Source organism: Moschus berezovskii, chromosome 24 (genome assembly GCF_049115385.1).
Source record: "Moschus berezovskii isolate FMDL1 chromosome 24, NW_MosBer_1.0, whole genome shotgun sequence".
In the NCBI taxonomy this organism is placed as follows: domain Eukaryota; kingdom Metazoa; phylum Chordata; class Mammalia; order Artiodactyla; family Moschidae; genus Moschus; species Moschus berezovskii.
This window is the reverse complement of record NC_142483.1, coordinates 977,152-999,243: the sequence shown is the minus strand read 5'-3', so window position 1 is coordinate 999,243 and position 22,092 is coordinate 977,152. Positions and strand designations below refer to the sequence as shown.

At 59.6% G+C, this 22,092-nt stretch overlaps 1 protein-coding gene across 7 annotated transcripts in view; it reads left to right on the top strand.

Annotated features, from left to right (window-relative positions):
- MGLL (monoglyceride lipase) overlaps nt 1–22,092 on the top strand; it is an 89,801-nt gene that overhangs the window by 11,594 nt on the left and 56,115 nt on the right. For 5 of the 7 annotated variants that reach the window (XM_055413429.2, XM_055413427.2, XM_055413428.2 and 2 more), the window contains exon 3: nt 20,760–20,866. In XM_055413429.2, the coding sequence (XP_055269404.1) occupies nt 20,760–20,866 (107 nt within the window). Of the gene's footprint in view, nt 1–971; nt 3,546–3,569; nt 3,605–20,759; nt 20,867–22,092 lie in introns of those variants that run through there. The other 2 variants (XM_088831736.1, XM_055413426.2) reach the window with 2 other exon arrangements.

Sequence of the window (22,092 nt, the reverse complement as noted above, 5' to 3'; positions counted from 1 at the left end):
AGGGAGTCCGCGCCAAGCACCGTAGCAGTTTGCTTGTGAGGGCCATGCATGCTGAGGAGGTGGGGGCGGGCGTTCAGGGAAGAGTTTCGGTGACTTTAAACCGACCCTTGAAGGTGTTGAAGGTGACTGGCAGAACCACTTTCGCATGCGCAGGGAGGCGTGTTCTGAAACAACAGGAAGTCTTCGGTCTGACGGCTGCGGTGCATGGCGGGAGATGCGTTCGGAACGGCTGGTCCTGGAGCTGGGATTCAGACGGCCATCGTGTTAGCCTGCTGCAAAGTGCCACAGACCTGCTGGCTTAACAACAGAAACCTTTCTCCTGGTGCTGAGGGCTGAGGCCCGGGTCCGGGAGCCGGCGGGTTGGCGTCCAGTGAGAGCTGTGTCCAGTCCTCACTGCGTGTCCGTGTGACCTGTCTGCCGTCTTTCCTCCGACGGGGTAAATGCTCCGTGGCTGGACGAGCCCCCTGACTTTTCACGCTTCTGCTTCTCTGTGGTTTCATGGCAGACGCCCCAGCCCGTCTGAAGTTGCTGTGGGTTTAGCCCTTGCCTTGGTGTCTTGTGTCTTAAGACCACCTGCTGTCAGCAAGCCGCACTGGCTGCTGGCCTGAGGCAGGCTCAGCCATGAGAGTGGGCGATGCCAAGGGTCAGCTCTGTCCGCGCCCTGTAGACCCAGCAGCCGCCTGCTCTGTAGCCATTCCTCCGCCTTCCTTACTAACTTTTGTCCCTCGGGGTACCACTCATGGTTGTTTTTAACCAGGTGTGAATATTCCCTTTTCCCAGGAGCTGCAAATAATAGTCTATTATGAAAAGACTGTTAAAATAAGAGTCTTCAACAAATGGTGCTGGAACAGTTGGATGCGTGTGTGTGTTGCTCAGTCATGTCTGACTCTTTGCAACACCGTGGACTGTAACCCACCAGGCTCCTCTGTCCATCGGCTTCTCCAGGCAAGAATACTGGGGTGGGTTGCCATTTCCTCCTCCAGTCTTCCCAACCCAGAGACTGAACCCGTGTCTCTTATGCCTCCTGCATTGGCAGGTGGGTTCTTTACCACTGGCGCCACCTGGGAGGCCCTGGAACAGTTGCATATCTACATACAAAAGGATGAAGGTGGACCGCTTCCGCACAGCAGGCACGTCAGTAACAAAGGGCCTAAATGCAAAGGCTAGGACTGTAAGACTCTCAGAAGAAAACAGGAGTGAACGTGCACAACCTTGGATCTGACCGTGGTTTCTTAGATATGACCCCAAGGACAAGCAACGAAAGAAAACAAAAATGACATCGTGGGCTTCATCAGAATGAAAAATGTTTGTGCTTTAAAGGACACTTTGAAGAAAACGAGACGATGGTTCACAGAATGGGAGCGAACGCTTGCAGAACATCCGTGTGATAAGGGAGTCGTATCTGGGATGTGAAGGGAATGCTCGTAATTCAGTGATAGAAAGATAGCATCCCTGGAAAAATGGGCAAGAGACTCGAGTAACATTTCCCCAGACGAGACATACTGATGGCTGACGAGCATATGAAAAGATGCTCAGCATTAGCTGTCATCGGGAGATGATGACCTACCAGAGCCACGATGAGGTTCCAATTCCCAGCCACGCGGATGGCTGTGATAAGGACAGGTGACGAGACGGTGGGATGTGGAGACGTCTGGGCCCTCGTGGCCTGCTGAGGGGATTTAAAGTGGCGGAGCCGCCTGGGAAAGCAGGCTGACAGTTACTCAGAGGTTAAACACTGTTACCCCACGACCCTTCGGTTCCATCCCTGTATGTATTGAAAGCAACTGGGGACTAACAGATCATACTAGTACATTTAAAACAGGTAAACAGGGGCCTGTGTTGTTTGCTGGGGAACCTTAGTCAACGTGTTTTAATCACCCATCATGGAAAAGAACCTGGAAAGGATACGTGTCACTGAATCGCTTTGCTCTACACCTGAAACACTGAATGGTTTATGCTTCAATTTTTTAAACACTGAACACATGTCCACACACTTGTACACAAATGTTCGTGACAGTGTTATTCCTAATAGTCAAAGTGTGGGAGCAAGCCAGATGCCCATAACCGGTGAATGGATGAATGTGGCATGTCCATACAGAGGGATATTTGGCCATAAAAACGACGGAAATACTCGTACATTGATGGACCCGAAACAGCTATGCTGAGCGAAGCGAGTCACGAAAGACGGCCTGTTAATGTGACCCCCTTTTCGTGGTGTGTCCAGCCTAGGCCAGTCTTTGGAGAAGGAAGGCGTATTCATGGTTTTCGTGAGCTGGGGTGGAGGTTGAGACAGTTGAGGGTGACAGCTAACAGTAGGGGTTTCTTTTCAGGGTGATGGAAATGCTCCACATTGATTACGGGGTTGGTTATACTACTCTGTAAATACGTGAAAAACCACTGAATTGTGTAGTTTAACAGAGCAGATTATATAATCTATGAATTATATCCCATGAAAGCTCTTACGAAAAAAACCCACAGATACGTAAGCAAATGAGTTAAGAGGCATCAGGCAAACGTTTTTAATGATGTTTACCAAAGAAACCTAGTGACACAGAGTTACTTAGGATATGATGCTGCAAGGGAAAAACAGGGTGTAAGGCGGTGATCTCAGTCGTATTAAAGGTACAGTCATGGAAAAGAGATTAGAAATATGACTATAAAAATGGAATGCATATCCTCAAGCCTTGCACCATCTTCGGAAAGGCCCACGCTCAAGTCTGACACCTCGCTGGATCCCTCCTGGGCTTCACCTCCATGAATCTCACACCATCACATGAGGCTGACGTCATGCTTGCTGTTTCACTGACGTGGAAACTGGCCCCAGAGAATCACGTGCTAATGAACGCGGAGCCGGGATCTGAACTCGCGTCTCTGCTCTAAAGGCACTGCTCTCTCCAGCACCCACCTCTGCCTTGTAAACACGTACAGAGCTGTCCGTAGTGCCCGGATGTGTGTACAGGGGCCCTGTAAATCCCCCCGACGGATGGGAAGACTGAGGCTCGGCCAGGGGCTCCGACCAGGGGCCTGGGTGGAGCAACAAGGAGTGGAGAGAGCCCATGGTGCCAGGTCCCTCCCCTCCAACCCACGTCCAGCTCCAGCAGCTCTGAGGACACTCGCCTGGCTGGCGCTGCCCAGCAAGGTCTCAGCAGAGCTCCGAGGCCTGAGCTCTGTCCCCACAGAGTGGCGAGCCTGCCCCTAAGCTCATCTCTCTGCTCCTCTTCCCTCTCCTGCATTCTCAATAAATTCCCGATTGTTTATTGCCATCCGCTTGGCATTTCACCACCCAGAAGGACTTGGAGCCATCTGCAGATTTGGAAAGTTCATGCTGTTCTCCTTCCAGGAAAAAAAAAAAAAAAAGACTGTTACATAAGATGGGGCCGAGCACATTCTTGCAGAAGGTTGGGAGCTGCTTGTCAGACCGCAGGCCCCCACTCTCTCCACCGTGCTGCCTCATCGAGGTGCAAAGTCACACGCCGCTGTCAGAACCCCTCGCAGGGCCGTCAAGCAGGATCCAAGTGTCGCCCGACGTCCACGAACAACTTCAGGTGCCCCTTCGGGTCTGAGGAGAGGTTCCTCCTGGGAACATGCAGGCCTTCCTCTTGGGGTGTGTGTCAGTCACCCTGTTCTGTGCCCTTCCAGCAGGGAGGGGGGTCATCTCCGGGGCAGGGGTCCCCGTGGACCCGCCCCACCTCCCCCCAGCATCTTTCCAGCTGCAGCCATCTCTGCTTCAGCCTCCAGGCTCTCCCCTGCTCGCTCACCTTGGGTCTTTGAATTTTGTTGTCGTAAATGAAATTTGCTGTTTTTGCGTGAGCATGTTCATGGCAAGACACTGAGAAATGAAGGGAAAGCAGGGAGCTTGGACGACTGACCCCACCCCCAGGACGGGCCTTGGCGACACTCTCGGACTCTGAGGAATTGGAAACCGCTGTGCAGATAGATGGTCAGTCTCCTGGCTCTGCAGATGGGGGGCACAGAGGAGCTGGGACTGTTCGCTCCCTCGCAGGGATGGGATGGCTGGGGCAGGACCCGGAGATCTGAGCCTAGTGAGAGGCGAAGGCCCACCTGCAAGGAGCCAGGTGGCCGAGGCAGTGAGGGACGGGTGACCGGTGGCACAGGGTGTTAGCTCACCCTGCCGGACCGGCTCTGAGCCGAGGTGACCTTGGCCTGGTCTGGACGGAAGCCTGCTGTCCGGGGAGGAGGCAGCATGCACCCGCCTGCCATCCACACCCTCCTGCTCTCAGCCACTCTCTTGCTGGCCTCCCTGGAAATGGGGCTTTCTTTTATAAAAAAATCTTGTTCACTTTTGGCTGCGCGGGCTTTTCTCTAGTCGCAGAGGCGGTTCCGCGGCTGTGGTGCACAGGCTCCTCCGTGGAGAGCCTTCTCTTGTTGCCGACCACCGGCTCCAGAGCATGTGGGCCCGTAGCAGTTGGGTGCACGGGCTTAGTTGCTCCGTTGCGTGTGGCATCTTCCTGGCTCGGGGATCAGACCCGCGTCTCCACACTGGCAGGCGGGTTCTTCACTGCTGAGCCGCCAGGGAGGCCCACGCTGGGGCTTTCCTTACCCCCCAGGTCCACTTGGAGGTTGGCCTCCTAACTGACCACCTCTTACAGGGGTCTCCTCTGTCTGCGGCCTCGCTCCTCTGGGTGAGTCTTCAGACGTCCAGTGGTGAGCGGGGCCTGGTGACCCCCGCCCATCGGGGGAAGGACCCCGGGGAACTGCATTCCAGTTCTGTGCAGGCCACGTGTGTGGTGTTGGCCGCAGCGTCCAACTTGAGAGTCCTGTCTTCGCTGTTCTCTTGGACTGGACCTTCTTTTTCATTGCATGTCCATTTTGAGCGGAAAGTTTCTTCTAACTTGGGGGCTGGAGAGCCAGTCTGAGATGCCCTCAGCAGAAGGGGAGCACGGGGCACAGGAACACCCCCAGGCTGTGTGTCAGCTCCGGCTTCTCTCGGCCCAGAAACTGGAGCTGGCTTGTGCTGGGGAGCTGTTTCAGACAGACCAGCACCTCGCTGAGGCCTCCCTACCCACCCAGAGGACGTGATGGGGGGATTAGGTGATCCTAATGACCCAGTGTCCATCACTTAACGCCGGGCCTCCAGCATTGGGCCCGGGCGCCCGTCTGCGTGGGAGCCCGTGAGACAGGAGTGCCCGCCCTGTGACATGTCGCACTGCCCGGGGAGCGCTGAGGTTTCTCCTGTCCCTTCCAGAGACCAATGGTCTGGCTTCTGCAATGTGCACACGCCTGCAATCACAAATCCTCCCCGCTGCCTGTCCCCTGCCGAGAGCCTGCCGCTCTGTTCTTTGTGGGACGGGACACCACGTCCCAGCACCCCGACGACGCGGACCCGCAGCGTCCCTGCTGCTGTGTGTCCAGCTGAGACCCTGGGAAGTGGCGGAGGCCGGAGCACTCCCTGGGGCCTCTGACGGGCAGGCGGCCCATGGCTGGGAACCAGAGCCCACGCAGGTCCTTCTCTGTGCAGAGAGGAGGGTACCTGGGCTTGGGACGGAGCCCAGAGCTCTCCTGAGAGAAGCCGGTCCGTCAGCCCAACCCCTGGCCTCGGTTTTCCTCATCACAGACGCTGGTGCAGCTATAATGCTCGCCATTAACGGACCATCCTGAACATCAGGCTGTGTGCTTCTGTGGGCAGGCCGTTAGTGATTTCCCTGAGGGCCGGTTCCAAATATTGATTGGACTCCAGCCCCTTTGGTGTGAGGACCTTTTCAGGGCGGCAGGCGGGCGGTGGCTGCAAGGAGACACCTCTGAAGACATCACACTCTTGGTGTCAACGAAGGGCCGTGTTTTCCTGGCCGCTTACACACAGACTGCTTTGCCATGGAACATAAACCACTCCCCGAGGCCACACCCCAAAAGCACAGGAAATCCTTTTCGGGAAGGAGCTGTCTTGATGGAGGAGTGCGTTTCCGTGTGCATTTCCTGCTTGGTTTACGGGAGGCAGGTATGTGCCTCTCATCCCTGGAGTTCTCGTGTGTTCTTCACGCCCAGCTGATCCTGGGGGCCTGGTCGAGCGTGGCCCGGGCCTCCAGACCCGCTTGCTCATCGCATTTTGAGCACGAGCGCTGCTGGCAGCAGTGCAGAAAGGCCCCCTCTGTCCACACCCTCTCCAGCGCTTGTTGTTTGTGGACTCTGGCGATGGTCACTCTGCACGAGGTGGCACCCCATGGTAGTTTCGATTTGCGCTTCCCTGGTGGCTAGTGGCGTGGACCATCTTTTCACGTGCCTGTTGCCCATTCGTGCGTCTTCTTTGGAGAATCCTGACCCCGACCTCAACCTGGGTCTAGAGGGCCTGGGGCTGCAGGAAGCAACTCCACGCTGGGGGAGGGGGGCGCGGCATCCCTTGGCCCCCTAGTCCTGACCGTTCTCTCCACGGCGCTTCACGGGGCCTGACATGTATTCACTTACTGATTATTCTGGCTCCGGCCAGGGACGTGAAGCTCCATCAGGGTAGGGACTCTGTCTAATTCAGGTGTGTCCTCAGAGCCTAAGCCAGACCCCGAACTCAGTCAGCCTCTGTCACTGAAGGAACTAGTGGGCCGTGGCAGGCGGTCCCGCCACAGGTGTGTGTCCCGTCGTGTGACCGTGGGGTCTGAGCAGCCTCCCGGGAGAAACAGGTCTGTGTCTATGTCTGTATCTGTCTGCGTGTAGGCGGACGACGGATGGGTGGATAGATAGATGCGTGCATGCATGCTCAGTCCTGTCCGGCTCTTTGCAACCCCATGGACTGTAGCCCACAGGCTGCTCTGCCCATGGGATTCTACAGGCAAGAATACTGGAGTGGGTTGCCATGCCCTCCTCCAGGGGATCTTCCCAACCCCGAGAGGGAACCTGAGCCTTCAGCAGGAGGATTCTTTACCACTGAGCCACTGGGAAGGCCAGATGAATACATAGGATTGGATAAGCAGTGTTTTTCTTTCTTAATAAAGCAGGTGTTCTTAGAAACTCGCCGGAGCCTTGCAGCATCGGAACTAAGCGCCGCAGGTCTCGCCGCCCTGCTTGTTAGGAGCTTGCCTTAGCGTGGACGTGAGGGCAGAAGCATCAGTTGTGGCAGAAAGATAGTGGCAAACCACACGGGCCTCACATAGCACCTGCTTCCTGCTGCCAAGAATGACCGACGGGGCCGTGCGGCAAGAGGCGTTGTGTAGCACGCTCCGTGTCGGCCTCACGGCTGGCCCTGTGTGGTTCCCGCTTCCCAGGAAAGGAAACGGGATTCAGCAATGGGCCACGGGCACGGTTAAGGAACCACAGAGGTGGGTCTGCACCCACACCCTCTGGCCTCTGCCTGCGTGACGGGCTTGTCCATGAGGGTCCATGGTCGTTACGGTTCAGCCTGAGCTTTGTGAACAAGAAACCCCACAGCGTGATGCTCATGTGAGACCTATGTCTGGGTCTGTCTCCTGCACCAGTCCAGGGGGCCATGTGGTCAGGCGGGTGCCCAGCCCCTTCCACCTTGTTGCCCCCCACCCCGAGGGTTGGGCTAGTGACCACAGCCAGGTCCTTGGTGTCCGGGCTGCAGGGCGTGGGGAGGAGGAAGAAAGAGCCAGTGCGATGCGGGTGTCGTGGAGACCGTACACGGCAGTTGTGTCCATGCCCATGGTCACGTGGCCACGCCTCGCTGTGGGACGCGGGCTCTGTGGCCTCCGCCTGGCGCCGTGTGTGCGGGTGAAGCTCCCGGGAGCGGGGGTGGAGCCTGGGGCCAAGCAGGGGACGCGCTGTCTGCCCGTCACTATGCTGTGATCGCTTGTTCATTTCACAGCAACTGTTAACCTGTCTGGGGGCTGCCAAGAAGCCCGGTGACGTGGCTGGGAGAGGAGCCGTTGGCTGTGGAACGGGGACGAGCCTGGGGCTGGGCCACAGTTTCTCGTGACTGCCGCTCCCGTCCGTTTGCCCCATGGCCCCCAAGACAGGGCGTGAGGCGGGGAACTGCAGAGAGGGTGGGTGGGTTCACCGTGGGTGAGGCTGGAGCCAGGAGCGGAAGCTGGGCCCCCGGGTCCTGGTGGGAGGGGCGGTCGCTGGGTACCAGTTCTACTTGCACCTCTTCTGATGGCGTGTGTGTGACCTCAGCCCTGTCAGGCTCGGTTTAGTCATCTTTATGTTACAGGGCTCCTGGGCAGGGCCCGCTGGGGTAACAGGTCCGGTTTGGGGTGATGGATGCTCCCAGCTGTGTCTCCCATCCCTCCGGCCGCTTCCCTTGGGCCCCTGCTCCCTGATAATTAGTCCTGGGTGTTGGATGGTGTCCGACCTGGCCCTGCCTGCCCCCCACCCTCGTGGGAACTCTGCCGCCCCTCATCCTGAGCCTTGTTACCTGTGACCCCAAGCTGCTTCCCTGCTTCCCGGCTCAGCTGGGTCATCTGTGGTCTCTGCCGCCCTGACCACCCGCACCCTCCAGAGACCTTCGTGGCCTGACGGCTCTGGGGGAGCCTGAGCGCAGAGCCTCAGGACAGGCAGGGGTGTGGAGCATGTGCCGGACGGCCTGGCAGGGAGGGAGGGGGGGCCCGGGAGGTGTGGGGCTGAGAGCAAGTCAGCTGCCGGAGCATCGCGGGGACGACTCTTGGCGTCAGCAGGATGGGAAGCTGCACAGATTGGAGTGGGAGGGGCTGGGGGCGGGGTGTGGAGCCGGGAGGCTGTTGCGATCCTCAGGTCCCGGGTAGCGGGGGCTGGGGGCGGCAGCAGACGGGTGCAGGGGACGCACGTGAGTGGCGCGGCCTTCTGGGGAGCGGGCCCCGGGCTCCGTGTCCAGAAGCTGCAGGCTGGGCCGCAGTGGTGGACCTGGGGCTGCCTGCAACGCAGCTGGAGGCTCCGAGCTGGTGAGGAGCCCTGCCTGTCCTATCACGCACATCCTCACGTCCCGCCCAAGACCAGAGTGCTCTCTGCTGGGAGGAAAAGTTTTCCTGCAAACCCCACGAACCCATCAACCCACTGAGCAGCCTGGTGTCTGCTGGGCGAGGTTCCGGGCGATAGAGACTGCAAGGTGTCACTTAACTGCCTGAAAAGCAAAGAAGCAGGTTTTTCTAGCCCAGGGTGACCAGGGCCTGTCACACAACCACGCCCGGAGACTGGGAACCCAGGAGGAAGTGTGACTGATGCTGGCTGGGGTTCGGTGTGGCTCGGGCGCCACCAGAGGGGCAGGAGCCCCCCGGACAGGTGGGAGGTGGGCGCGGGTCGTGGCACACAAACATGGCCCGGAAGGCTCACGGTGGATGAAGCCACCGCCCTACCGATGATCAGGGCAATGGGAATAAAAGCCACAGTGAGGTTCTTTCTCCCAGCCGTTCAGCTGGCGGATCTGAATGCTGATGTTGCTATGTGTGCAGAGGAGGGCTGAGCGCTGTCGGTGAGAAGGTGAGCCGGGCCTGCCTGGTGGAGCTGACGGTCCTCACCCGCCGGGCCGTGACTCTGCCACCAGACAGGGACACCCTGGCCCATGAGTGCCAGGGGCCTCACACAACAACGGCCAGGGCAGGACTCGCCGCATCCGCCGGTGGAGCCAGTCCAGACGCCTGTCCGCAGGGGACTCTGCTGTGTCTCTGCCACGTCCCCGTGGCTGAAGCCCCACAGCTCCAAAGCCAAAGAAACAAGACCAGAAAAACCGTGAGGATGGGTCTGTTCAGTATGAGTTGGGACATACTTGGAACAGACTGGTGTTTACGCAGCACGCACGTGGTTACGTGACGAAGAGGAGGAGCCGTGGGGGCCGCAGGAGTGAGGGCAAGCGGTGCCCCCGGGGTCAGAGACACACGCTCTGGCCTTCGGCTTTCCGTCGTGTGCCCGCTGCACCGTGTGTGCTTACCCGCCCAGGGCAGCTCACAGCGAGGGGCCACAGGGCCTCGCTGACCTTGGCACGGCCCACGCTGAGGCTGGGGTCAGCCGAGGACGAGGCTGGGTGCTCTCGGGAGGCTCTCCTGGGCGCGTGTTGCTGTTCTTGCTCAGTTGGGTCTGACTCTTTGCGACCCCATGGGCTGGGCACGCCAGGCCTCCCTGTCCTTTCCTGTCTCCCGGAGTTTACTCAGACTCAAGTCTGTTGAGTCAGTGTTGCCATCCAGCCATCTCATCCTCTGTCATCCCCTTCTTCTCCTGTCTTCAATCTTTCCCAGCATCAGGGTCTCTTCCAGTGAGTCAGTTTTTCCCATCAGGTGGCCACAGTGTTGGAGCTTCGACTTCAGCATCAGTCCTTCCAATGAATATTCAGGACTGATTTCCTTTGTATTGACTGGTTGGATCTCCCTGCAGTCCACGGGACTCTCAAGAGTCTTCTCCAGCACCACAGTTCAAAAGCATCAATTTGTAGGTGCTCAGCCTTCTTTATGGTCCCGACTCTCATATCCATACATGACCACTGGAAAAACCATAGCTTTGACTAGACGGATTTTTGTTGGCAAACTAACGTCTCTGCTTTTTAATCTGCTGTCTAGGTTGGTCATCGCTGTTCTTCCAAGGAGCAAGCGTCTTTTAGTTTCCTGGCTGCAGTCACCATCTGCAGGGATTTTGGAGCCCAGGGAAATAGCGCCTGTCCCTGTTTCCACTGTTTCCCTCTATTTGCAAGCAGTGCATGAGGAGCTTCAGTTTGTATTGTTGTCAGTTCTACTTTGTTTTCCAAGCCGGCATATCTTAGGAAATCAGTGGTGTTCAGAATACACGCAGTCTGAGGCGTCTGAGCAGGGAGTGAAGACAGTCACGGTGGAAAGGGCGGTGCGGGGCTCGTTCTTTCTGCCCCAGTTCTGCTCCAGAGGGCTTCCGGCTCAGAGAATGGCCGTATACTGAGCCAGACCAGATCAAGGCTTGGCAGGCCGGGGGGCAGTCCCTCTGTGGGCCGAGACAGCCCCGTGCACTGAGGACGCTTTTCTTTGCCTGCAGACGCCATGGCTGTGGGCTGGGGAAGAGCCTCGGCCTTGCTGTGGGCCCAGTCTTCCTGGGGATGGCCACGTGGGGTGGGGGGTGGTGGGGGGCGAGCCAGAGAAGCTGGCAGAGACCCAGGAGTGCGGTGCACCGGCCGGTCCAGCCCCCTCTGCTTGCAGCTGGTTGCTGCTGAACTGCTTTTGCGTGTTTGTATAGAAACACACCTTCGCTGTGGCCTGTGGTTTCCTGGTGGACGGCTTGCATCATCCCTGCACAGGGAGGCTGTGCTGCATGCGGCTCAGGGCTGGTAGACCAGGCGTCCTGTGACACCTCCCCACTGGGGCCCCATGGGCCTCTGTGTGTCTTGAGGGCTGTGTGACAGCTTCCCTTTGATGGCCCAGGAGTCAAGGAGGCCTGGGCTCAGACTGGAGCTGCCCTATCCCTGCCACATCCATGTCCCTCACCTGCTGGTTTCCCAGAGGGCGTGAGGCCACGCACGGTGGCTCCTCGGTGCTCACTGGTGAAGGGTCAGCTGTGGTCCCCTGAGTGCCCGAGCCTCGATACTCCACGTGCAAGTGACCTTGTCCTGAGGTGTGGAGCTGGGGATGGAAGCGGATCAGCACCAGCCTTTTCTAACCTGCCGCCCAGCGTGAATGCAGTGTGAATCCAGAGTGTGGGGCTGGGAAGGGTCAGGCCTCCTGGGCTGGTGACGTCTGCTCTGTGTGCAGCAGGCGTGTGTGTCCCCCGCACCATTTCTGGGGCGCCTCCTGGTGCAGGGGCTCTGCTCGGGCGTTCCGTCCGCTCACCCACCACAGCTCTGAAGCAGGCGGTGCTGGCCTGCTCCTCCAGTGGGAAACTCTTCCTGGAAAGAGGTCAGTGAATCCAAAGAAGGACCTCAGATGAAGCATTAGGTGTGGTTACAGTTGTAAGCTGTGGTTATAAGTTCATAATTAAAGTGTAAGTCGTAACAAACTGAATTTAGTGCATTTGGAAGGAAACCCCGCGGCCCCGGCAGCGGCCCTGGGTGGGGCGCTTACATGCAGGTTTTAGTTTTTCTTGATGCCTGTCTGCGTTTTTCCCTTTTCCAGAAGGAGCCGTATTCCTTCTTCAGACTTTCATGAGTGAGGTGTGGGCCTGAGCGTTTTCGTGTCGTACCTGTGGAGGTTCGGTGACCTGCTTTGTCACTTCCTAAGTTCACCAGGAGCCTTAATCACTGTTGCCCCAGGAGTCCTGGTGACGTCCTGGGGGCCATCCCGTGCCTTCTGCTGCATCAGGACTGTGGGATCTGGGCAGACCCTCAGTCACCTCTAAGTCCCTCAAACTAGACACATCTTGACTTCCAAAAAAGATGAGCGGAAGATGAAAATCACCAGAATTTCAAAAGAGTTTTAGCAGCCCCACCAGAGGACATAGTTCTGAGGACTCAAGAAAACATCTCATTAGGAGATAGCTTTGCTACAAGAACTTTGGGAACTTTCCAATAACTTCAATAGGGTTTGAGAAGACTTATCTATAGAATGTTCTATAAAGAACAGGCCCTTACGAAGAAGGAGCAAATTGACATCTGAAAAGAGTCCCTGAGATCCAGAGCTTTTCCAGCCTAGGGGACACAGTGCAGAGCCCAGCACACAGGCTCTCAAAGCATGCCAATCTCAGAATTTTTTAGATAGAATTACATTTGTGTTTGGCTTCCCTGGTGGCTCAGAGGGTAAAGAATCCACTTGCAATGCAGGAGACCTGGGTTCTATCCCTGTGTTGGGAAGATCCCCTGGAGGAGGGCACGGCAACCCACTCCAGTGTTCTTGCCTGGAGAATCCCACGGACAGAGGAGCCTGGAGGGCTACTGTCCACGGGGTGGCAGAGAGTCGGACGGGACTGAGCGACTTCACTTCACTCACTTTGCGTTTGTGTCATAACCTGCACACACAGCCCTGGTTTTTCTGATATCTCAGTGCCGTTGGCTTGTGAAGAGTTAGCTTAGTGGGGTTTTGAAACCGTCCAGGTTGTGCAAGCCTGCCAGGCCAGGCCTTCTCCTTCCGGTGGACACACAGGTTGCAGCAGAGACTCAGAGGGGCCGGGGCAGACCCCAGCTGAGGTGCAGGGTGGCCATCGTCCTGCTCAGTACCTGCTTCCGCTCCGACTCCCTTACTTCTGCGGTGGGAGCCGTTGTGGTCAGCCTGTGGAGCCAGGGGACACGCAGGGAATTCCTGCGGACTTGGGCAGGCTGCTGGCCAGCTGCAGTGCTCCTGAGTGAAAGTCTGTTTCTGGTACAGGGGGCCTGCTTGCGTGTGTAAAAACCCAGATACAAAGACCCGAAGGCGAGGTGGTGCCTGGGCTCGTAACCATTTGGCTGAGTGCAGCAGTCCTTCCCCGCACACGCACGCGTGTTCTCAGCTGAGTTGATCTACCCAGTCCTGACGCAGGCTTCCCGGGGCCAGGAAGCCACATGCCGTGGGCCGGGCACTTGGAGAACACGGTCGCTTACTCCTCACGATGCCCCCGTGAGGCCAGATGGGTCTTCCTCTTTTACACCTGCCTACCTGAGTCCGGGAGTGACTTCCTCAGATGCCAGAAGTGGGGTCTCAATCCGGGGAGAACCGATTTTTAAAGCATGCCCCTTTTTGGCAACTCTTAAGTTTTTTTCTGTGCCTCTTCCCATCAAGTCTTAAGATGTTTGTGGGCCATCGCATGTTGTCAAGGTGAATGAATGCGTTGATCTCATTCAAGTGCCTTAAAGCCAGATCCACGGTTGTCGGTCTCCGTGGAGAGAGAGGCGTGGGCTTGGACCCACGCGTGGCCCTGGGCACAATGCCTGAGAAAGGTCGGGGATCCTGACTCTCCCTCCCACGGGGACAAAGCATCAGTGACGGGAGCCGCTTGCAGAATTTCCGTGCAAGGGAGGTGGACGGTCCTGGCCTCGGAGTTCACAGGTGGGATGAGTGGCCCCAGGGTGTCTTGGGGGGGCAGTGGCCAAGTAGCTTATTGAGCGGGATGAGGCACCCTCGCTCAGCAGATCGGAATCTGTCCACGTCCACCGGCCAGGGCAGCTCGGGGACGTGAACATGGTTGTGGCCGCCTGCCACTGTGTGGGGTGATCGGCGTGGATGTGGCTGCCGTGGGGGCTGCAAGGTGTGAACCAGGCGGGTGGGCTGGGCAGCTGTGTGGGGATGAACTTGGAATGGATCTGCCCTTGCAGACGCCGCAGGAGCAGGCTCCTGACGAGGGCTGCAGCGCGGAACATGGGGAGTGGGGGAGCCCAGTGGTCTCTCTGCTCAGCTGTCCTCTGTTTTGGGGTGCCTCTCGACTTTGGGTGGGAGACGTGCCCCTCGCTGAGAGGAGGCGGGAGAGGGCCTCCGGGGGCCTGGCAGCCACGCCCTCAGCAGGCAGTCTGGGGGCGCCGGCCACGCTGTGCCGCCATGCAGGGAAGAGTGGGCAGCCACGAGGACCAGGGCCTTGCCTGGCTGGGTCCCAGCAGAGCAGGAGGCCATGTCCTCATCCCCACGGGGGCCCCGGGGCAGGTGGGCCGTGGGACCTGGTGCGGGAGGAGGCAGCCAGGCGTCCCCTGGGAGTGGGCCTCCCCAGGAGGGACGTGGAGCAGCACCCGGGTCGTTCATGGGACCGCCCCTGCCCCCCGGCCGAGTTTGCATTGGAGAGCCCAGTGACCACTGCAGGGTGGAGGTGCTCGGGCAGAGATTTCAGGTCATGGACTCAGAGCCGACCTCTGTGGAGGACCTCAGGCTCCAGCTGCTTCCTGGGGTGAGGGCTTCTGGGACGCCGCCTGACCGCTCCCCGGGGCATGGCCATGCAGGATGTCTCCCCCTTACCACGTGGCCCCACGTGGCCCAGAGTTCACGACCTCCAGCCGGGCGACCCCCAGGAACGCGGGTTGGCTCCCTCTGGGCCCACACTGGCCATGCCCACCTCCAGGCCACTGTGAGTGCCTGGCAAGCTGGTGCCCAGCACGCTTGGGCCGGAATCTGGGCCGCAACAAGTACCAGCTGCCAGTCCTGGTTGTTATGTAACGGCTCACTGCCCCCAGCGTCCCTCTGGGTTATTTTCCATAAATTCTCTCAATCAGGCCTCACGAGGCCCAGGAGATGGGCAGTTATCTGTCTGTTTTACAAATGAGAGGTCTATTTCGAGCTCCCTCTGAGATTTTTAGACCCCTCACCAGCTCTGTTCTATTCTCATCCCCGTTGCACGCTGTTGGTGCCTTGGGAGCCCCGCCAGGGAGGGATGCGCCGGTCCTCGGCTCTGGGAGGTGGCCAGGCACTGGGTTTGTGTCCTGCCGGGCCTGGCGCGCTCCGCTTACCGGAGGGGGCCCCAGCCACCCTCACAGTCCCACTTTCGGGTCTGATGGCAGATGCGCCAGGGAGGCGGGGCATGGATTTTTTTCAAGTCACGCAATTCCGCAAGTTAGGAGCAGGGTGGATGCGGACGATGCTGTAACCAGCTGGTTTCCTGAGGGGGAGGCCTTGGAAATAAGCAAGCGCAGCTCCCCAGGAGGCAGGCGAACCCCATCCCCTGCCTCACTGGAGGACCCTACAGGGGTTGGTGGGGCTGGCGTCCACGATGGCTGCTGCCTTCTGGGTCAGCGGACCCCCCAGCCCCTGCCCCGAGCTGCTCCTGCTGATCCCTCCCACCAGACTTGTCATCCTTGGTCTTTCTGACTTTTTCTGATGACACGAGTGCTCAGATTTCCTGTGATGAGGCGGGGCGGCCAGGAAAGGGTGAGCGGGGAGGGACTGGCGCTGTCTCCCCTGGCCGGGCCTCGCCGAGTATCTCAGTCTGCCCTCTTGGTCTCCCGACAGCCACTTGCCTCCCCCGCAGGTGTGCAGACAGATGTGGGAGCGGGTCCCAGCCGAGGCCAGAGGCCTGCCAGTGACGTGGGGGTAAACGCTGTGCCCCCCATCCCTGGTCTGTGTCTCGGAAGCAGGTGGCCCACCCTTCCAGGGGTCCCTGGGCAGTGTGGGTCCAGGAGGGGATCACCATCCAGTGCGTGACGGTCAGTAGAGCAGGTGGCGGGAGCCGCAGACCATCCACGACGGATTGTGTGTCAGTTCTCTCCTTTCATCCCCAAACCCTGTCGAGGGGCGCAGTGGTCCTTTTCACAGGTGGAGAAACTGAGGCCCACAGAGCTGTAGGAACCTGTTTAAGGGGGTGGCGGAGGCTGCACGTGGACCCCCCTGTGCCGCCGAAATAGCAGGCTCTCCTGGGACAGCCAGGGAAGACCTCGAACCCCGTCCACACCTGTCTCCCTGTTTACCTCATGAAGCCTCTGTGCTCGGTGGTTTTAGGACTGTCCCCATTTTACAGGTGAGCACACTGAGACCCAGAGAGGTCTGTCCCACGGATAAACAAGACTGAAGAGAATCGGTTTGTTGGGTGGAGGGGAGTCCTGCTCCGTCAGACCTGGGCTCAGAGGCGGCTTGTGACTCTGAGTGTGCATGTCGAGGGTGGCATATGTTTCCCCGGGAGCAGCCCCACCTCCCTGGGGCTGCGTGCCAGGCCGGCCATCTGCTCTGGAGCCGGGCCTCCCCTCCAATAGTCACCTTGTCCCAGAACGACCGGCTCCCAGCGGGCTGCAGCCGGTGAAGAAGCTGCAGGAAGCAGCCCTGCCAGCCCCTCCTGCAACCTGCTTTGTGCCTTGTCTGCGTGAACAGCCTGCTGGGTTTCTGCAGCCGTTCCTCCTGGGAGTGTGCGGGCCAGGGGAGGCGGGAGTGCATGGCTGTCCTGGACTCCTGCTGAGGGTCTGGCCACTGGGGCTCCTGGGCAGACCCTGTCCCCTGCATCCCGCTCTGTTACAGCAGCCCCTGGGGCTTCAGGAGGTCAGACCAGATCACTGCCCAGCTTGCCTCTCCTCTGCGTGGACCCCCCCCCACTGCTCAGGACTGGCCCCCCTTCTTGCTGGCCAGGGGTGGGCAGGGCCCCGCACAGGACGGCCCTCCTCGCCCCCGTGCGAGTCTCGTTCTCAGCCTGCCTTCCTGTCTGCTCCCTGCACTCCCGCCCCATGGCCCCCACTCTGTTCCCGGCGCTTCTTGTAACTCGCGCCGACAGCCGTGTTCTCTGCCGGGGCCTGTCTCCCCCGTGGATGGTCGGCTCTGCAAGGGCAGGGCGGGGCTGGGTGTCCCTCTCCCGCTCCTCGCGTTGGTATTTCTGGATGATCCCAGTGGAAGGACTGCCGTCCCCGCACCCTGAGAGTGCCTGGGACTTTGCCCAGGTGTCGTGCCTGGTGATGCCGGGGCTCCTGCCGCGTTGGCCCGGCCTCACCTTTGCTCACTGTCCTCAGCTTCCCAGCTTCGCTGGTGTTTGCTTACTGGCCCTCTTGGGTGCTGTTCCCAGAGCCGAAATGGTGTCTTGTGAAACCCTAGGCCAACAGGGCTGCGGGCGGGCAGCAGGCGGGGAGAATGTTCCAGGGGCTGGGGTGGTGTGCCCTTTTCCCAGAAGACACAGGGTACACACTCAGGCCAGGAACGGCTGGATGTGTGTGTGTGTGTGTGAACAGGGTGGGGGCCTGGGAGGGCAGGGGGACGGCTGGGCCTCAGATGTGGCCCTCGGATGGACCGGTGAGCAGAGGCTCCACCCACAGCAGGTGTGGGGAGACGGGAGAGGCTGCCTGTGGAGGTGGTGCCCCAACGGGCGGGTGGGAGTAGGGGAGCCCCACCCTGGGCCGAAGGTCTGAGCCTGGGGTCTGCGGTGGGTGGAGGGATCATATAGTCTGCCCTTCCCAGGCTCCTGCTATGTGTCGGCATCTAACTCAGCTGAGCGCATCCTTGGAGACGAGACCCACAGACCCACGAGGCTTCTGCCCTGGAGGGACCTTCCAGTCGAGGGAGGAGGAACAGGGCTGACTGTGGATGAGCCGTTTGGGCGGCAACGCGCACTGAAGGCCCTATCCCGGGGGCAGTTAGAAGCAGCCTGAGACCCAGGGCATAGCCAAGCAGGGTCAGGAACGGGTGCCCATGTGGCCTGCCCTCAGGAGCTGACTGTGTGCACCCCTCCCTTGGGCCCTGTCCCCTGGTATCATGTTAGTAACTTGAAATCTGTTGTGTTGACAGCATTTACACCATGGAAATTGGCAGACAGTACAAATCAGGTCCATCTAGTGCGGTTATTAAATGCTTAGCAGCACACCACCGTCCATATATCTCAGCACTGAGAAGGGGAACCCTCGGCTGAGGAGGGAAGGATGAGGACGTGATCATGGGGCAGCAGCAGCTTCGTTGTGATGCAGTGGAAAGAGCAGAGGGCTCTGTGGCTTGGGTCCAGGGAACAGTAAATGTGGGAGCCCTTGGGGGAGCTGATGCATCAGGATTGGGGTTCAGGTAAGAGCTGGATCCAGGAGCCAAGGACACCCCCCACACATACACACACAGCGGCGGCAGCTCAGATCCAGACAAGGCCAGTGCAGAGCACGTGTCTATGGAGAAGCCTGACCTGGGCCGGGGGAGGTGAGCCTGCAGGTGCGTCCACCTATGGGGAGAGGGCTGCAGAGCCTGAGCTTCCCGCAGTGGATGGCCGCGTGGGTCTGCTTTGTTTCCGAAAGGGTGGCGACAGCACGCCCCAGAAGCTTCCACGTCAGTTCAGAGGAGCCTGTGGTTTCCCCAGCACATCCCCCTGGGAGTCTAGTGGCTCCACAGTGGCTGCAAGTCTCCACCCCCAAAGGGCAGCCTTCCCGCCCCTGGAATCCCACACGACTTCTGAGCAGCATTGCTCCCGATGGAGGTACCTCTCCACCTTGGCCGCCCTGTGGGACCTCTGGGCCCTCCCTGACCATTATCCACCCGTTAACCAGAGGTGCGTCTGGGGTGGGACGTGCCCAGGCATGGTCGAAAGCTCCCCGGGTGACTCCCAGAGAGAGAGCCGCCGGATGAGACGTCCTTCTGGCCTAAGAGCAGTGTCTTTCACACTGCTGGCTCCGGGGTGGGCTGTCTTAGCAGGCTGTTCCAGGCAGCAGTGCGGAGCACCACTCCCGGGGACGTGAACGGAGCCCCTGAGGTCCTCGTGTGCCCCGTGGGCCCCGACCGCAGGGAGAGGCTGGCTGTCGTGTGACCGGGCTTGTCCACCTGCATTAACCACGGGCTGAATTAATTCAGCTGCTGCCACGCTCCCCAAGGACTGGAAAGTGCTTCAGCTGCTCGTTCTGGGAGCGCAGCCCCTGGTGCAGCTGGAGGTGACGGCTCCAACACACGCCGGGGGAGCTGAGACAATCCCGTCCGCTGACCCCGAGGGCTGGGGGGCAGGTGAATCGGCCCAGACCGATGTCCGATCAAGCGGAGGGTGCTGGATGTGGTGTGCTGCAGTAAAGAGGGTGGAAGATGTCTCCTGTATTTTAGGAGAAGGGCGGGGAGGACAGATGACAGAGTCAGGTGAGGTCCGCAGTGCTGCTTCATGCGCTGCTCAGAGCGGAACATCCGCATCCTGGCAGATGGGCGCTGCAGAGGGAACACAGGAGCCGGGTCACCTGCCACATACATACACGCTGGCTGCTGCAGAGCGCCGCTAGGCTGGCACAGCTCGGGGTTCTGCTGGCAACGTGATGGGCAAGGCTCCTGGCCTGTCGAGCTGACCTCAGGGGGGAGGAGGGAGACAGGAAGCAAGCCCACAAGTGAGTAGCAAAGCAGTGCGAGCTGAGGTGAGCCCGGAGGGCTCAGTGCAACCTGTGAAGTCGGTGAGGGCCCAGAGCAGGTCAGAAAGGCCCAAGGTGGGGAGGCTGTCGCAGGGAGGTCTGCAGTGCGCCCAAGCATGAGGAGCAACCAGGGGAGATCCAGGAGACAGTGCTCTGGGGAGAGGGGACCAAAGGCCCTGAGCCGGGATGAGCTGCTGCTGCTGAGGAGCCTGGAAGCCCCGCGTGAGGACGGGTTAGGAGCCGGGAGGCGCTGGAGGTCTGGAGAGACGGGGTGGGAGCAGGTGACTTGTCCTCTCAGCCCCTGGAGGCCCACTGGAGACCTGAGAGCCGGGCCGGGGGCACTCTGATCCGCATTGTGCCAGCTTGCCGTGTGGCTTCCCCGGTTTGTCTTGGCTGTGAAGAAGGTCAAGTGTAGGGTGATAACGAGGATCCGAAATCCTGTGTGTGGGCTTAAGGGAGGGACCCACACTTAGTGCTCAGCGGGACGGCAGCTGCTGTCCCGCTCCCTTCCCTCGTCCCCTGCCCCTCCCAGTTCATCTCAGCGTCCCCCTCCCCGTCCCCCTTCTCTTGCTGGCTCCTGTGAGTCCCTGCCTTGCCTGGAGGGGAGTCTAGTTGCACAGTCCAGCATCTGAGCGCCCCCTGTAACCCCCTCCCCACACTGGGTGACTCTGGGGCCCCATGTGGCCCCGGATGGGCTCACCACGTCGCAGGCTTTCGGGCGGGCTGGGTGCTCTGCTGCCAGTCCCGTGGCTTCCTCTGCCTGGGCTTTGGGTGCAGGCTGCCCGTTTATTTCAGAGCCTCACACCTTCCTCCTTGCTTCCTTCATTCGAGCCCCGTTCGCAGTGTGCCCAGCACAGCTCAGAGCTGTGCCAGGCGCAGAGGAGCAGAGAGAGAGTGCGTGTGTCCTCAGGGAGGCTGTGGGGGTGGGGACGGGCGTGCTCGTGTGGAATGAACCGAGGCACGCGACCTGGGGGGGTGGTGTCTGTGTGCAAGTGACAGGCCGCCCCGTGTCCCCACCACTCAGCCAGCGCAGGGCCAGGAGCTGTGGCTTCAGGGCCCAAACGGCAGCCTTAGGCCTGGGGTCCCCCATCCATGCAGCTCTCCTCTCTGGGGTCACCTGCCCTCTAGGGCCGGCTCCCCTGGGTCTGGAGGCTCGGCTGGGGTCCCCTGACCACAGTGCTCCGCTTGCCTCCGACCCGGGAGGCGCCCTCAGAGGCCGTGCCGGCCCGCAGCCTGGGACCCCTCCAGGCCTCCCTCACCGCCGTCTCTCGTCCCACAGGGCGCTGGTGTTCATGTCCCACGGAGCCGGTGAGCATTGCGGCCGCTACGACGAGCTCGCGCAGATGCTGGTGGGGCTGGGCCTGCTGGTCTTCGCCCACGACCACAGTGAGTACCGGCCCACCCCGGGCCCCGTCCGCCTCATCCCTCCCTGCTCCCTCCTTGGGCACTCCGCTCTGCTTCCTGCCCTGAGACCAGAGAAAGGCGTTCTCCATGGGCTGTTTTTAAGTGACAAACCGTTCTGTAAGCAGAAAAAAAAAGTGTCTGGCCCGCAGTTTCTTTTACGCCGGGACTGAATGCAGGCTGATTGGAAGTCTCCGCTGAAAAGCCCCAGGGTCGGGATACCTTTGTGCGCGAGCTCGTCCCAGGCCACGTCGCCCTCTCTGCCTCCGTGAAAGTCGGGCCCTGGTTTCCCCCAGGGGGCTGCGGACGGCGCTGCACTCAGTGCAAGCCGGCTCCAGGCCCCCTGGGGCCTCCAGGCATGTCCAGGGCGCTGCAGACCAGGGGCACAGTCAGGGTCTCGAGGGCCATGCGGGCCTGAGAGAGCCCACAACACGGGGCTCGTTCACACGCACACACAGCCGCACATGCGCACGGCCGCAGGCCAAGCCTTTAATTCTTTCTCAGTGATGAAATTCACAGTGACCATCAAAGCGCAGCGTCTGTTACCGGAGTCTGTCTGTAGCTCCTGCTCTGGTCGGGCGCTGTTCTCCGTGTCTGGGACGGCCCCCAGCCGAGATCTTTCTTTGCCTGAAAATATTAAGATGGAAGAGTTCTCGTGAGAGAAGGTGGTTATTTCTGTGCCCCTGCAAGGCAGAAATCTATCATTGTCGTCCAGATGCAGAAGCCTTGCTTCTGTTCCATCCGGCCTGGAAGTGATGAGTGAAGAGGGGTGGGAGGCAGTGCCGGGCCTGGGGTGACGGGGGAGCTTCGGGCGCTCTGTGTATAAGGAGCTACAGCTTGGTTTGTGGTTCAGTCTGACTCTTTGCGACCCCGTGGACGGCAGCACGCCAGGCTCCCCCGCTCAAACTCATGTCCGTCAAGTGGTGATGCCGTCCCATCTTCTGTCGTCCCCTTCTCCTCCCGCCTTCAATCCCTCCCAGCATCAGGGTCTTTTCCAGTGAGTCAGCTCTTCGCATCAGATGGCCGAAGGATTGGAGTTCCGGCTTCAGCATCCGTCCTTCCAAAGGATATTCAGGACTGCTTTCCTTCAGGATGGACTCGTTGGCTCTCCTTTTTTTTATTTATTTATTTATTTATTTATTTTTTTTATTTCTAAAAAAGAATTTTATTAAAAAAGCACAAATGCAAAGAAATGAACAGAGGAAAATGTA